Source organism: Anser cygnoides, chromosome 10, assembly GCF_040182565.1.
Source record: "Anser cygnoides isolate HZ-2024a breed goose chromosome 10, Taihu_goose_T2T_genome, whole genome shotgun sequence".
Classification (NCBI taxonomy): Eukaryota; Metazoa; Chordata; class Aves; order Anseriformes; family Anatidae; genus Anser; species Anser cygnoides.
The window spans coordinates 21,349,127-21,365,121 of record NC_089882.1 but is presented as its reverse complement, the minus strand read 5'-3'; the positions used below and the strand labels follow the sequence as shown (position 1 = coordinate 21,365,121).

The window sequence follows — 15,995 nt, the reverse complement described above, 5'->3', positions numbered from 1 at the left end:
CAACATTTAAAACAAATTAGATCACTTCCAAATGATCCTAGACTGCAAAACTTCTTGATGCTTCACTTCGGCGTGCAGGAAGAATCAATGGGCAAAGAGCTTTTGGCTTCCAGTAGCTAAAAGGATTTAAAGTCTGCTTTGGTGACTTCGAATCATAGAATCACAGAATATCCGAGCTGGAAGGGACCCACAAGGAGCATCGAGTCCAACTCCTGGCTCCCCAGAGGACCACCCTCGTGAGGAAGTTGTAGACTGTTATGAGGTCTCCCCTCAGTCTCCTCTTCTTGTCTAGCCTGGTTGGAAGTGCATTTAAACAAAGCGATTTCATATTGCCGAGCCAGAAGCAGAGCTTCGTGTGTGAAATAGCAGACCCCAACTTGTGTAAAATGATACAGCTGCATAGAAACTGATGCCAACTAAGTCATGTGTAACTTCTGTGATGATTTTAAATGTTCAGGCTTATCAGAGGGAAGGGGTAAGAATTTAAGTTGTGGTTTAGTGTCAGAAGTAATGATACAGCATTTTCTACATCTAAAGTAAAGGTTATCTTTGGATCAAGCTGTGCTTTGTGGTCGTGTTCTTTGTTTTCTGACTTGACAGTTGCTGGAGAGGAAGTCTCCTGGGCTTGTATCATTCTGACTTGCAGGCAAATATAGTTTGCTTTCAAGGGGGATGGAGAAAATTAGTCCTGGTTTTGTTCGATGCTGTGAATTTAAATTCAGAAAGATTAAGAATTCTGAAAACAATTCAGAATTATATGAATGTAGCATTAACACTACTTACAAGAAAAAGAGCACTTTCTGAGTGCGAAGGAGATAATTTAGAATCACAGAATCATTAGGGTTGGAAAAGACCTCCAAGATCATCCGGTCCAACCATCACCCTATCAATGTCACCCACTAAACCGTGTCCCTAAGCACCACGTCCAACCTCTCCTTAAACACCCCCAGGGACGGTGACTCCACCACCTCCCTGGGCAACCCATCCCAGTGCCTGACTGCTCTTTCTGAGAAGAAATGTCTCCGAATTTCCAACCTGAGCCTCCCCTGGCGCAACTTGAGGCCATTCCCTCTGGTCCTATCACTAGTTACCTGTGGGAAGAGGCCAACCCCCAGCTCCCCACATCTTCCTTTTAGGCAGTTGTAGAGAGCAGTAAGGTCTCCCTGAGCCTCCTCTTCTCCAGACTAAACAACCTCAGTGCCCTCAGCCGCTTCTCACAGGACTTGTGTCCCAGGCCCTTCACCAGCTCTGCAGCCCTTCTCTGGACATGCTCCAGGGCCTCCATGTCCTTCTTGTAGTGAGGGGCCCAAAACTGAACACAGCACTCGAGGTGCGGCCTCACCAGAGCAGAGCACAGGGGATGATCATCTGCCTGGTCCTGCTGGCTGATATTCTGATTTTGGTATTCTTAGCTTGCAAGTTATACCTCTTCAGATGCTTGTGTTTGATTAGCTAAACTTTTGAGAGCAGAGGGTTGAGGGTGCCAGGGTTCTTTTTTTTTTTTTTTCATTTAGTTTGGTTTTCTTTTTTCTGTTGGGCTTATCTTTTGCATTGACGAATTTTGACTTTCATGCCTGAAGCTGTTAACATATAAAGCTTCTCTTTGGAAAAAGAGTATGAAGCAGGGAAATGCGTAACAGTGCATGCAAAGATCTGTTCCAAAGCTAGTAAGCTATTAACAGTGAACAATATGTTCTATGGCATAGTTACATTTATCCTGAAACTGTATTAGACCATACTCATAATATGCTAGTCAAAAGTGATGGCAAAATTGTTGTAAAGTTTGTCAGATGCTCCAGTGGAGAATTAAAAAAATAATAATGTTTTGCATTCTCATTTCTCTTCAGAAAACCTGAGAAAGGAGTCCAGTACCTAATTGAGCGAGGTTTTGTGCCCGACACTCCAGTCGGTGTTGCCCACTTTCTCCTGCAAAGAAAAGGTCTCAGCAGACAGATGATTGGAGAATTTTTGGGCAATCGACAAAAACAGTTCAACCGAGACGTATTAGAGTAAGTATTTTTTGTGGGGAGGAGATAAGCATTTTTCAGTCTTCAAGATGTTTCATCATGCTAGAGGTAGTTTTGCACTGAATGTTTGGCCCATCTCTTTGGATGTTGTTCTGAAGGAGGGTGAAATTAGACTCTAAGGATTGAAAACAAAAGCATGAATATAAGTGAATATTTATTTCTCTGCTTTCCAGCTGAGCTATTGTTTCTTTTATTGATCCAGAAAGATTTATATTCTCTGTAGTCATGTACATTTACTCCAAATTTATGCTTTAATTTCACTGGTGTTAGAGTACGTTATTTCAAAGTCTTTTCCTTAGTCAGGCTCTCTAATAATTTACTGAATGAAACAAAATTGTTTTATATGCAACATAAGGCTTCATTAGTAAGAGAATATGAAAATAATTTTTACAACTAAATGGCTCAGATGTTAGCTAAACAGGGATTTCACCATGTATAGACAAGATCTATGCAAACTGGTCTTTTTCAAAAGTTTAGATAAAAACGATTTAAAAAAATAGAAGCAGAAAACTAGACATTTAGCAGATTGGTCATAAATTTCTAGCCCTTATATTACAAAGTAGACCAAAATAGAAATCGCCTCATTTGAAGAGGCTGTTCATTTAAAACATCTGTTCTTTGGGGGATTTTTAATGTATGATACACTGACCTGTAAACATGAATACATCACAGTCCAGTTTTGTTCAAGGTATTGTATAAGAAATTTAGTTAGGTGTTTAACAGGACTGCTGAGAATGAAAGAAAAAAAAAGAGAAAAACCAACCCCACAACATTGTGCACATTAAGGAAGACCAGGAGAAATTCTGAGCACAATTTTTACCAGAGTATAATAAAAGCTGTGCTGCAATTTGCATTAATCTATGGACACGGCCCTTCCTGAGGACGGAATGTTTCTTGATACTATTGATACCTCTCAGAGTTGTTAAGGTTATGGTATCATGGTACAAAGTGTGCAAACACCTTATATTTTCTTTGCATTTTTGTTACAGACTGCTTTCAGTGGCTTCATACTGTAAACATGTTGGTTGCATTCCATACAGTCATCCTGATCTTATTACTACACTGTCAGAACTTATCTATTTCAAATGCAGGCTTGATCACTGTATTAATATGCTTAATGGCATGTATCCATATGCCATAGATGCTTTTTAGAGATCTTCTGGTTTGTTCCTCTCTCTTATTCAAGGCTGCCTTCTTCTATAGTACCACGCCGAGCAGAAAGCAGTGGAAGAGGCAGGGGGCTGGCACAGTGACTTCATGTTGCCCTGGCCAATAAGTGGAGCGTATCAGACATGCTTCTGGAGCCACTGCTGTTCTGCAGTGAGCCTCAGCTTTCCCTGCCTGACCGAGGAGTACCTGATGCAGTAGACATGTAGCTGAGGATCTGGCCTTTTACTGTGTCTTGACTATGCATTAGAAAACAAAATATAGTCGCTTACTCAAAGGAAGAGTAAAATAAAATCTTCAAGGAAAAATAAAATAAAATCTTCATAAAGAATGCTGCTAAGAGCAAAGGGAAAATGTGATATTCTGCTGCTCTGCTCACTTCGTTATTCCAGTTCATTCCACTGCACAGTTATATGTAAGAGTGCAGGGAAACAGTACAGTAGAGATTCAAGGCACTTGTAGGTGTCTTGCCCCACCAAATGGTATGTTCCCCCCTTGCCTAAATTTTGTAAAGAGGTAGGAAGCAGGAGATAGATCCCAGGAAGAAGGTTCAATTATTTGCCGGGCTGCTTCTTGCTTTCGCATGTCTGCAAGATGGAGCTCTAAGAGTAAAGATGTGTCTTCAGCACAGGCTTATTCACCCACAGTACATATGTAGCCCAGATCTCCTGCAGTGTCTAGAGTCTATAATCATGTTCTCTTTATCATTATTATTATATTATTATGATATCATTTATCAAGGGTTATCATTTTGTTAACCATTGTTAACAAAATATTAACACGTGTTCCTGATATTAGTACTTTCGTGATTTCATTTGCTGTAGACCTAACCAAAATAATTTTCTTTTTTTTTTTTTTTTGTCATTACATAGCCACTAGAGAGGTTTTGTTTACTATTTTAAAATACTTGCAGAACAGTACTGGTTCCAGCTAAGTACACTGACCATGGTGGTGTATCTACTGTCTCTGTAGTTCGTATAAAGAAGATCGCCCCCCTCCTTGTTATGCTGTTGGCCAGCATGTTTCTGGAGGTCCTTAATTGCTTTAATTACTACAGTTTGACTCCAGCTTGTCTGCACATGTGCTATACATCTTTAAAGGAAAAAAGACCTTTTGAAAGTGTTACAGAACTTATAATAGGTGGGAAGACAGTGAACATTATTGCAGAATTGATAATAGGTTTTTAGGTGTGGGTTGTAAAGGGCGTGAGAAATACCAAGGCTGTTTGTTTCCTTTCACTTCTGCATAAAAAGAAAAATATACAAGGTGAAGTGAATAAATTGCTTTAGTATTAATCTATGGTAGCTACAACATTACTAGCAAAAATATGAGCTACTCTAATTTATCATTGTAAGCTATACATATAAGAAAAGACTTTTAAAACTGGATTGTGCTTTCTTTCTGTGGTTTCTGTATTACAGTGTTGTTACTTTCAGTGATTCATGTCTGGTTATTCATAAACTAAAAGCAAAGTTTAAACAAATGAAACTTATAAGCTTCTGATTTTAAAGTAGTCTTTAAACAGTGTTCGAATGACATTGTTCGCATTGTTAATTATATTAAACTTGTTCCTTTTTATTTTTTGTCAGCACTGTATTTTCAGAACAAGAAAGTAATTATTCCTATATAAATATTAACTGAAAGACATGGTAAATGATGGGGAGATGAGAATTGCAGTAACAGTAAAAGCATATCAAGACAACATTAATTTTTTTTCTCAGTATTTAAGAACATTCCTGGACATAACTGTTTGGTACATATTATTGTGCTTGCTGCAGGCTGCTTGAAATTTGGTATTTCAAGTGGTATAAATTCCTTTTTTATTAGTATTGTAGGCATTGACTAGTATTAGTTGATTAGCCTGAAAACATAGGCCCAATAATTATTCCTGGCAATGGCATGTGACTTAAATTGGCCAGACATTTGTCATTGCAGTAGCTCTGCTGTTAAAAAAATAAATAATTTATTTTTATTTTCTGCTTACATGTACACATTCTCACTGATCTGTTCTTGTTCACCTACAATTATTGCAGTTGCTGCTGCAGGTTTCAAAAATCTCCATGAATCTCTACAATTGGTGGAAAATTGAAAGGTTTTTTTGGTCTCAAAATTTTACTTTTGGTAATGCGCTGTTAGAAATGGAAAGACCCAATGGCAATGTGTTTTTATCCTAGCTGTGTTGTGGATGAGATGGACTTCTCAACAATGGAACTGGATGAAGCGCTCAGGAAATTTCAGGCTCATATCCGTGTTCAAGGAGAAGCCCAGAAAGTAGAACGGCTCATTGAAGCTTTTAGGTATGATGCTGAAATAAATGATTCAGTCACCAGAAACCTGCTATTGTTTAGCTGTCAAATTGGAGAACTGGGGAAGCTGAGTATATCTAGGTTATTTTCTTTCTTATTTGCACTGTCCTTGTGAGCTACATACAGTCTCAAATACAGCGTGGCGTTTGTGGTGTTTTCATTAAACATGGAATGTAGGGTTTTTTTGCTGGTGCTATTCATGGATGTTATTTGCATTGATGTGGAAGGCTTCTCAAGTGAAAGGTCTTTCTTGTATCAGCTGAAAAGAAATTTCAGAAATTTTTTGAATGTGTAGCAATGTATTTGCATATGATAGTTTATATGAGTGAAATTATGACCATTTACCTTTCCGAGTATACATGCTTTTAACCTTTCATTAATCATTTCAGCAATAGTGGAATAAAAAGCATTAGTTTATTAATACCGACCAAGCATACATTATCCAGGGCAGGAGATGTAAATCAGCATGTGACAGTAAGCTAAAATCAATGCCATGTTCTTATCTGGTGTCAATGGGTGTTACTGAAAGAAAAAAAAGAATATTGAAATTATTATCACTCAGGGTCTGCACTAAAAAGTGAAGCTACAAAGGTAGTAGAAAACAAAAGCCTTCCATATTCTAGAATTTCCTTATGAAAATGTGTGGATGGAAAACTAAATATAACTATGGATAATCAAATAATAGCTTGCTCAGTCTCTGGAACGTAGTACTTGGTTTGTTTGGTGAAATTAGAATAGTAATGAATAGCTCTGACAGCTTTCCCCTCTTTGCTTTTTTACAGCCAACGGTACTGCATCTGCAACCCAGGTGTTGTGAGACAGTTTAGAAATCCTGATACCATCTTCATTCTAGCTTTTGCCATTATACTGTTGAACACAGATATGTACAGTCCAAATGTGAAACCAGAACGCAAAATGAAGCTAGAAGACTTTGTCAAGAATTTAAGGGGTAAGCAAACTAACCACAGTCATCATTAAAGTTTCTTCCTGTAACTGTCATTGGAAGAACAACATATTTCCTTGGGGAGAAAAAAATAAAAAAAAAGGCAAAATGCAGGAGACTTGATTCTGATTTCACCTGGCTTTTAAAACCACCGTCACTTTTACTGTATTTTTGGAATACTGAAAACAAAACTAAACATATAGTATTTTGTCATTTTTATCTTGTCTTTCTTGAGTAGATGTCTTGTCAGGCCCTTCTATTCCCAGTTCTTTCAATGTAGCTGAAAAGTGACCGTTACCATCTGCCTCAAATTTTTAGATACAGTTGAAATTTGCCACACTTAGACCCTTCACAAAGTCAAAGGACAACTCATAAAGACTGCAACTTCTGGGCACGAGAATGAAAGTGAATGAATTCTTTTGCAAGAAAGACAGTCTGCAAAGAATGTGTGTGTACATTATTTACATATATATAAATCTTCATATGGTGTCACTATGTTGCAGACTTTACCTGAGAGGAGGAATGTGATTTCTAGCTAGTGAACTACACCACTACACTGCAGCATAAGTTTACTAGTGATTTCTCATAGAGATACTGTCTCCACAGTTTGTAGTTTGCTATTTCTCCATAGCAGCCAATGTCCTAATAAGGGATATCAGATCTCTGTTCTGAATCACAACTCCAAAACCATCCTGAAAGGTACGCCGTAGATAGTATATACATTTATTCAGTGTCTTCACTGGTGTGTTTTATGATAAAGAAACTATTTGACAGCCTATTGCACATCTAAGCCTATAATTAGATTGCTGAACATTTTTAATTCCATGTTTGTATCTCAGATCTTTCTGCCCTGGTTCTTTCTGGTGAAAAAGAACAGATTTTTATGCAGTATCAGCTCAGACAGTGCTCAGCTTTGTCTAAGGGGAAGTTGTCCCTGTACAGCTGAGGAAGATTATACGTGAGGATATGATACCTCCTGCTGTTCCTGGGCATTCAAGGAAGAATGGATCAGACAGCATTTTCTTTATCACAGAAAAGCACTCAGATGTTGGAGAAATAAAACAAAGCTGAAGTCCCCCATACCTTTTTTCTTTTAAGATAGTTTGTGTCCATAGGGAAAAAGAAGCTTTTATTATAGTTCCATTACTAAGTGTTTGTGCAAAGGCCAGGAAAATTGCCTGCTCAGTCATTGCAATCCTCTCCCCCTGCTTTTAAGCACAGGACAAGCACAGCTTAGTGCACAGTCTCTCTGCTCTTGTCAACAATGGATGTAGCAGCATGGTATCAAAACAGGCTTACCATTGCAGGCACCAGCAAGCACTGATGTATTGCTTAACAGACATTTTCTCAGTCATGCCTGAAAGTGGGCTGAATGACAGAAAGACAGAAACAAGTTGCTTCGTATCAAAAAATATACTGGTGCATCTCAGGTGCATGGCAGTTGGTGTTCATGAGTGCAGTTACACACTTAGTGTCATTTTAATGCTACTGAAATCAAAGTACCTGTGGAGTTCTGGAATTTCAGATCTTGAAAATGAAAGGCTGGTGTTGATTTTATTCCCTTAGATTTATATAAGGCAACTAATGACCTATTCTTAGCAGGTATATCAGCTTAGCAAAATTTAAGTTAGCATTGAGATTTTAACATAAACTCCGCTAAGATTTAAAAATGGCCTGATGTTCATCTCTTAGGGTAATACTGCAGTCATATTTGTTGCATTAAGTATGGAACATTCTCTCTGAACTCCAGTCTGAATGCCAGCAATTCCTTCATGTAGGCATTTTTGTAACACACTGCCTTGCCTTTAACTTTAAATGCCTGGATCTCAAAGAGCGGTCTGTGGAACATTTGCAAGTGTGGAACAGAACAGAAGCTGTTTTGCTTGCTTCTAGTTGCAAAGAAACCATATTTTATCACAGTAATTTTTTTATTTGAGCAGTCATTCCACTGGATGACAAAATATTGTATTTTGGCTTCTGAATGGGAGATAAGAGGCTGTTGCTTTAAAATGCATCTGAAACATAAATATGCATCTCCCTGTCCCAGAAAATCTAGTTTTAAGACACTGAAATTGGGCTCCTTCTACTGCTGTTAAAAATTCATGATCAAGCTTTCGACTCTGGGGCATTTGTTAGAATGCTTGTGTGCTGATGATACTCATACAGTGCTAAACAGTAACATTGTAAATAGGCTATTTTGTTGATCTGTTTTTCCAGAGTAAATTAATTGGTTTTGAAATCATACAGGAAATGCTTGTTAATTTCATTTTGCTGGATATTCATAAAGGTTGTCTTGTAGAAATGTTTCTATGAGCAGAGTGTTGAGTAATATGGGAGCAGAGGAAAAATAGGACAGTTGTGCAGTTTTCTCCCAGTGCTCTTCTGTTCTGGGGTAGAGGGAGATTTTAATGTCTAAAGGATTATTCAACTCATTTGAGCTTTGACACCAAAATGGAGGAAACTTAAAAGAAAGAATTTATATTTGAAATCAGTCTTTTTATGTATTAGCTTTAGATTAGGGTTTTAAAACAAAAAGAAAAAAATGGTGTAATTTCCATCAATATCTTGTTGTATGGGCATAGCAAGCATTTGGGCAAAAGTCAGTGCTTCAGTACTGAGTAATATAACTTCTGCTACTTGGTAAGGTGGGCCCAAGAACATCATGGGAGATGTCAGCTGACAAACTAGTGACAGCTATGAAACAAAACAGTCTGACAATAAAAACTCTTGGGTTCTGCAGGTGTGGATGATGGTGAAGATATCCCACGAGAAATGCTGATTGGGATTTATGAGCGAATCCGCAAGCGGGAACTGAAGACAAATGAGGATCACGTATCCCAAGTCCAGAAGGTTGAAAAACTCATAGTAGGAAAGAAACCGGTAAGTTTTCATTGCTCTGAATGTCAATTACTACATAAAAAGGAGATGTAGGACAATACATAATTGTGTGGCTTAGATTTATAGATTGGTTGTTAAATGGCAAAAGATTAAAATCATCAAGATAATAATTTGTTATAAGGTTGTTTTTAATCTTGGGGCATTCACAGTGCAGATGAATCTGTTGCAGTCTGGTATTCATGAGTGATGATGTTCTGAGCCTTAAACTCATTTTATGATAATTTTTCCCATCGTTTTCTCTCTGTGAAGCTTTATAATTTTGAAATTACACTTGGAGATGCCTGCATTTTAGTCAGTTCTTATGTTTATATGTCAAGAGAATTAAAGTGTGTTGTAAAGTAATGTTGTAGAGAATCGTATTTCAACATCTATGCCATCAATTATGACTCCAGAATTTAGAAGTAGTAGTAGAGAACTTCTGTTAATACCTGTGTCTTTCTGAGCTTTGCAGCTAGCTCAGTGAACTGGTATTTGTAAGAGGACATTGTGACATTTTGTTTGAGAACTGGAAAACAGGTCCTAGGAATTGTAATGCTGGTTTTGAGTATCCATAGATACCTCTTGCTTTGTTGTGGGAAAAATCCAGAAATATTTTGCTATATAAATTAATCTTCAAAGCATCTGTTAGAGGAGAAGAGAGAAAAAGAAGATCATGGTGTTTTTCACTCTGTTTTAGGAGCTAAGCGAACACAGAGATTTTAAGACAATATTTTATGATGATATCTAATGTTGAAAGGGAAAATGGATACTCAGCCTTCACGAATTCAAGTCCTAGAGTCATCTGAAAATCTTCATGGTAGAAGCCACAAAGACAGCCCAGAACAAAACCAAAGAAACAGAGGACTTGTCTGTTCTTAGTCCTACATGATATTTTTTAGTAATACTGGGGAATTCTACTGAAGTAGGGACTAGGTTTTTTGTTTGTTTTTATTTGTTTAATTTTGTTTTTAAAGAAAAAGAACATGGATCTCAAGATTCTCTCTATTACTTTTAAAGAGCTTTGAATTGTAATCTCTTCTCAGAAAAGCCCTAAATAAAAGGGGAAGAAAGAGGAACCAACAAAATAAAATCTGATTTGCCTCTGTTCCCTAGTCAGGAAATACTGAGGAGGTCTCCTGGAAGAAGCAGAAGAGAGAGAAAGCAAAATTTCCTCAATTAATAAAAACTTTTACGTGTTTTTGAGGAGAAGGGAAATAACTATTCTGAAGTCCAGTTTTCACAGTCACTTATGCTTTCATATGTGAAACTTACTTTCCACAACTGATTGGGGATTTAGCTTATATATAGGCTTCTGTCGAGAATTTTTTTTGTGTATGTGTGGTTCGTCTTTATTAAAGCGTGTGGCAACCCAAATCCTAAAATTAATCCTGAACCTTGTAAATCAAGTGGGATTAAGAAAAACAATGCCCTGATGGAGTCCTAGGATCAAGGATTTTTCTGTTGAGATACTTTTTCACTGTGTGAAGGAAAATATAGGAAATAGCCAACAGTCTTTATTGATAGAAATATTTGTTTTTACTTTATAGGCATTTAGTCATAGTAAGACCGTGACGTATTTACTTGCTATGATACAATACTGTGTTTCTCTGAAGTTTAATGAACTTGTATATATGTCTTTCTACTGTAGATTGGATCTCTGCATCATGGACTTGGTTGTGTAGGTATTTTTCTCATACTCATTCAAAGTTTATAGACATTTTATCTGGCAATAATGCATAACATTACATTTAAGTATTTTTAAGAATGGGGCTTCTTTCAAGCAAAATTTTCCTGTTCTTATGCTAATAACTATCCACAGTGTAAAAGATTTCCTTAAAAACATATTTACAAGAGACACTCTTTAATTTACTGCCTGGAATTTTCTAGTCCATTTTAGTATACATTTTATGCATTTCAAATGCTGTTATCACTGTAGAAATTAGCCAGTAAAGACTAAATAAATAAGCAAGCAAAATTACATTTGTATATCACCTGGGTCCCAGTTTGTTTATTATTTATTGTCCATTTCAGTATTGAATGATGCTCTAGAAATATATTGCCAGTTATTTTAACAATTCTCTCATGAAAGGTGCATGGGCATAGAAAATATTGATTCCAGATAGACATGTTTAATAATATTTCTAAAACTATTCTTCTAATGCAGTATTCTACTTGCTTTCATTTCATGATAACATTCTTGCTAGTAGTTTTAAATAAATAATAAAAATACCCCCCCAAAAAAACACCCTTAGTGAAGAGAAGTGAATGTTGTACCCCAAAATCTGATAACCTTATACAAAGTTGATCCTAATGATTTCTATTTTATAGATTATAATTTCATCAATATAATGCGCTGTCCTCATTCAGGACAATCCGGGGAAGTTACTTTAAAATTCCATTTGTCTTGTCTTCTAGTTCTTGCTTTTTCTGTGTAAGTAACTGCAAACATTCAAAGATAGCTTTGTATTCCTAAGTGGAGTACCTGTCATTGTTTCATGGAAGCATGTCCAGCAGTATCACTGGACTGTAAAAACAAACTGGAAGATGTAACCTTTGTGAAATACGGTGCAAGGGAATCTTACATGATCATCCATTGCTATGAAGGAAAGCATTTTTAAAGTTAAATTTCTATACCAGAGCTCACTAGAATTGTTTGCAAGTTCATAGACTCAGTGACTACCCTTGGGTTTTGTTATCTTGCTATAGTAGATCTAAGACTGCCCTGTACTGGGGAAAATAAGTCTGGAGGCAGGGGAGAATGAGGACATGCAACTTTTATTTCTGGTACTTTTCACTGGGAACCCACGTAAGCTATACAATTATCAGAATAGTCAGCTTGAAATATAGAAACCATCAAGTTCTTCACCATTTGTCAAGACATTGGCTCCTTTAGAAAACGTCATGTTTTTTTTTTTTTAAAATACCTTCTCCTTGCAAGTCCAGGGACAGTGAGTAATTAAGCTAATGCCATAAATAAATTAAATGCTATTAGCATTTTATCTGTTATTAGCAGAGTTACTGTTTGATTTTTGAGAAAAACTGCAGTGTCACCAAATGATTTGACAACCAGTCAGGAACAAGCTCTTTTTCCATTGCTTTTTTTTTCCTGCTTATGTAGAGGAAGAAGTAGCATTAGCAGTCTTTGGCTTTTCCTTTGGCTAGTAAATCTCATAATTCCTATGCAGAATCAGGAATTATAAACAAATATAAGATATAAATGAAATATGTCCAGTTACCAAAGAATATTCTGTACTTCAAATTGTTAAAATTTAAAGGATTTCTTTTAATATTATTGACAAGACATCGTCATTTGCATTTGAAAGAAGTGAAGTCTCTCTAAACTGAAAAAAACAGTTTTGCAGGTATATTCAGCCAGCATTTCTAATAATCAAATGGAAAATTATTCTTGGTTTTGTTGCTGGCCTGAGAAAATAAACCAGCCTGAAAATGCATTTACTATTTTCTAATGTCACCTTTTCCTGGGTATTGGGGAATGAAAAAATTGAATTAACTCAGTGGCTGACAAAAAGTAATCTACAACATCAGCAAATTCATCATCTCACAAAAGCCAAATTTGTTTTGCATCCTTTCTTCAAATATTGATATATAAAAATGCTCAGGAAAGCAAACATCATTTGCAGTGAGTTCCCAGTTGCTTATTCTTAAGTTCTTTCAAGTTTTTCTTGTTGCACAAAGTAAAACTCTATCCCTAATAAAATTGTCATCCACATGCAGGGTGCAAGCTATAAGAGTTTATATAACAGCATTGTTGAAGTTTGAATGTCATGCAATTTGAGGCATAAAAATCTTGTTGTTGATGATGCTTTAATGAAAAAGTCGAATGAGCTTAGAGGTGAAGATACTTAAAGTATTCAGAAAGGACTCTAGGTATGAAAGGCACTCTTTCTTGACTAAATATTGCTTTAGTAACCATTAACCTCTGTATGATAATAGGTTCTCTCACTACCCCACCGGAGGCTCGTTTGCTACTGTAGGCTGTTTGAAGTCCCTGATCCAAACAAACCTCAGAAGCTTGGGTTGCACCAGCGAGAAATATTTTTATTTAATGACCTTCTTGTGGTATGTATTTTTCAGTTTCAGGTTGGTTGGGGTTTCTTGTTTGTGCATTTTTTGTAGCATTACCTTTGCTAATGCAAAGATTCAGAGAGGGCAAATGTTTTCCTGGTCATTTAACCTTTTTACTGAGCATTAAAACCTGATTATATTACAAGATCTATTCAACTATTCATATGATTGAATTGAAACAAGGGAATCTTTGCCTGTTAATCTTATCATCATGCTTTTGTGTAAGTAAAGACTATGATGCGGGGGGGGCCTTTACTGAACTATCACCAGGTTGTTCGTGGCATTTTATCTATCACTTACAAATTTGGTTCTCTATTATTTTTTTTCTGGAGATCTATGGGTGGCAAATGTCTTTTTTTCTTTCTTTTTAATGTATTATTTAGCTGTCTACAGAGTTGAATAGGTTTCTAGTGAGGTACTCAGAAATGCCTGTCTCCATGAAATCAGTGGCAATAAGCGCAAGAGCATTTCTAGAAATAGGTGTCTATTACCTGTTATTCTGTACTCCCAACAGTCTCAGGATGATTAATATTTAAATTTTCTTAATTTTCTTCACTATATATAAATTATTTTTAAACTGAAGCCTTTTATTGATTACTATACTTGTTTATAACAAAGTACTTTAATACAGTATCTTTTACTATACAGAACAAAATAACCTCTGGCTTACTCATTTGTCTAAAGAACGTTTCCGTTCAATAAATAACGAATTCCAGTTTCTCGTGGAAAAATAAAATTACATATTATTTTGTTTTCCACAGATGTTCTATGAACCAGGCATGTTTATTCACTGAAATAGGAACAGGATATGTTGAAATATATTTTACAGTTGACTTTACTTTCTAGTGTGCATTTAACTTGACTCAGTCTTCTGAAAAACAAACATTCGAAACTAGCGACAGCTTGGAATTATTTGGCTGATTTACTCTGAAAAATAGGAAAATTTGTTGCACTTTATTTGGAATGCATTTGGCTGTTAGCTGGAGAGCTAAGAAGTTAAATATTTCAAATTTTCTGTTATGAAGAAGGCATTCTTCAGATGTACAGTTTCATTGCGTGTAATTTTTTCATACGTTCAGACCTTAAAACCAGGAACTAAGACAACAGCAACAAAACAAAAACAACAAAATGTTAGTCCCTTTGATTGTGAGTATAAACTCTCAATTGTAAACGTGAGTTTGGGTGTAAATTGGTGGAACAGTATCATCTTCAGTCTGCCAGTTTCCTGTTGTTTTTTATTACTTACTCGAACATCTGTAGTTTTAGATGTTATCAAACTGTTTTGGAAGTAATGTAGAAGAAATTTGTTATTTTTAGTAAAATGCCATAGCCAAAAGTTAAAATTAGAAAGAAAGAGTAAAAAGAAGCGATAATAAAGAGAAAGAGTGGTTCCATTCACTGTTCAGGAGAACACCAAAATTGATGGTAAGTAGTAGTATGTTACTTGTGTTGTAGTGAAAAGTAAAAGTTTCCACAGAACTCGGAGCTTTTATTCAGATAGGTGCTGTACAGAACATAGGGAAAGCACAGTCTCAATGGATGAGATAGTGTAAGGCAGTATTTGGAGGTGCACAAAAGTGAAACAGTCTTGGAGGATGACGCAGCAGGTGAGAGGAAGGGCTAAGAATTAAACTTACATTGGGAAGTCCATAACAATTTGCTGTCTGTAGTCAGACTCTAAGAAAAAAACATGAAGCTGTGGTAGCAGATATATTTTTAAAAAGATAATTTAAACAAATTTACATTTTTGCTAGCATATACAATGCACAATATGTATGCAGGTTTTTTTCCTTCTTGGATGTTAAAAAGTAGAATCCTGGAGAACAGGAAGCAAAAAGGCTTTGCCTCTGGATAAAATATTAAACCTTCTGGCTAAGAGTTACTGATACTTCAAAGCTAGTTTTCTGCTTCTTCAGTTGATTAAATATGCAAGCAGAATTACAAAAAAAAAAGAAAAAAAAAGGAAAATAATATTTTCTGGCAGGTTATAAATACATAATAAAGGATATTTTACTTTGTTGATTTGGTAACTTTCAGGTGACCAAGATATTTCAAAAGAAGAAGAACTCTGTTACATACAGCTTTCGACAGTCATTTTCTCTCTATGGAATGCAAGTTCTTCTTTTTGAAAATCAGTGTAAGTCTTTACTTTCTTTTTAGATTTTCATTTCATTTATAAAAACGGTAAAGTAAAAAAATTGTGTGAACAACAGAGATGGACAGGACTTGATTCTAAATTTGGCAATAAAATTTCTGTGAATTGAATTCAGCCCTAAAAGCTAAAACTTGGTGTCAGCATACAAAGACTGCTCTTAGATGAGGAGTCGTCCTAGCCAAATCTAGCCAAAAATGTTTTGGGAACACCTATAAAATTGATGGAATATTTGTAAAGAAACAAGTATGTTGTATCTGTTGCTGCGTGAATGATGTAATGAGTTGGAACTCCATGTATGATAATAAATGATTATTATAATGATATGGTAAAGCATTTGACACTGTCCCACATGATATCCTTGTCTCTACATTGGAGAGACATGGATTTGATGGATGGACCACTCGGTGGGTAAGGAACTGCCTGGATGGTCCAAC

At 36.0% G+C, this 15,995-nt stretch overlaps 1 protein-coding gene across 21 annotated transcripts in view; it reads left to right on the top strand.

Annotated features, from left to right (window-relative positions):
- The window catches only part of IQSEC1 (IQ motif and Sec7 domain ArfGEF 1), a 346,189-nt gene that overhangs the window by 311,357 nt on the left and 18,837 nt on the right, over positions 1–15,995 (top strand). For all 21 annotated transcript variants that reach the window (XM_013187648.3, XM_013187634.3, XM_013187636.3 and 18 more), the window contains 7 exons: positions 1,848–2,009; positions 5,369–5,491; positions 6,283–6,449; positions 9,184–9,323; positions 10,969–10,998; positions 13,275–13,400; positions 15,444–15,543. In XM_013187648.3, the coding sequence (XP_013043102.1) occupies positions 1,848–2,009; positions 5,369–5,491; positions 6,283–6,449; positions 9,184–9,323; positions 10,969–10,998; positions 13,275–13,400; positions 15,444–15,543 (848 nt within the window). The remainder of the gene's footprint in view (positions 1–1,847; positions 2,010–5,368; positions 5,492–6,282; positions 6,450–9,183; positions 9,324–10,968; positions 10,999–13,274; positions 13,401–15,443; positions 15,544–15,995) is intronic.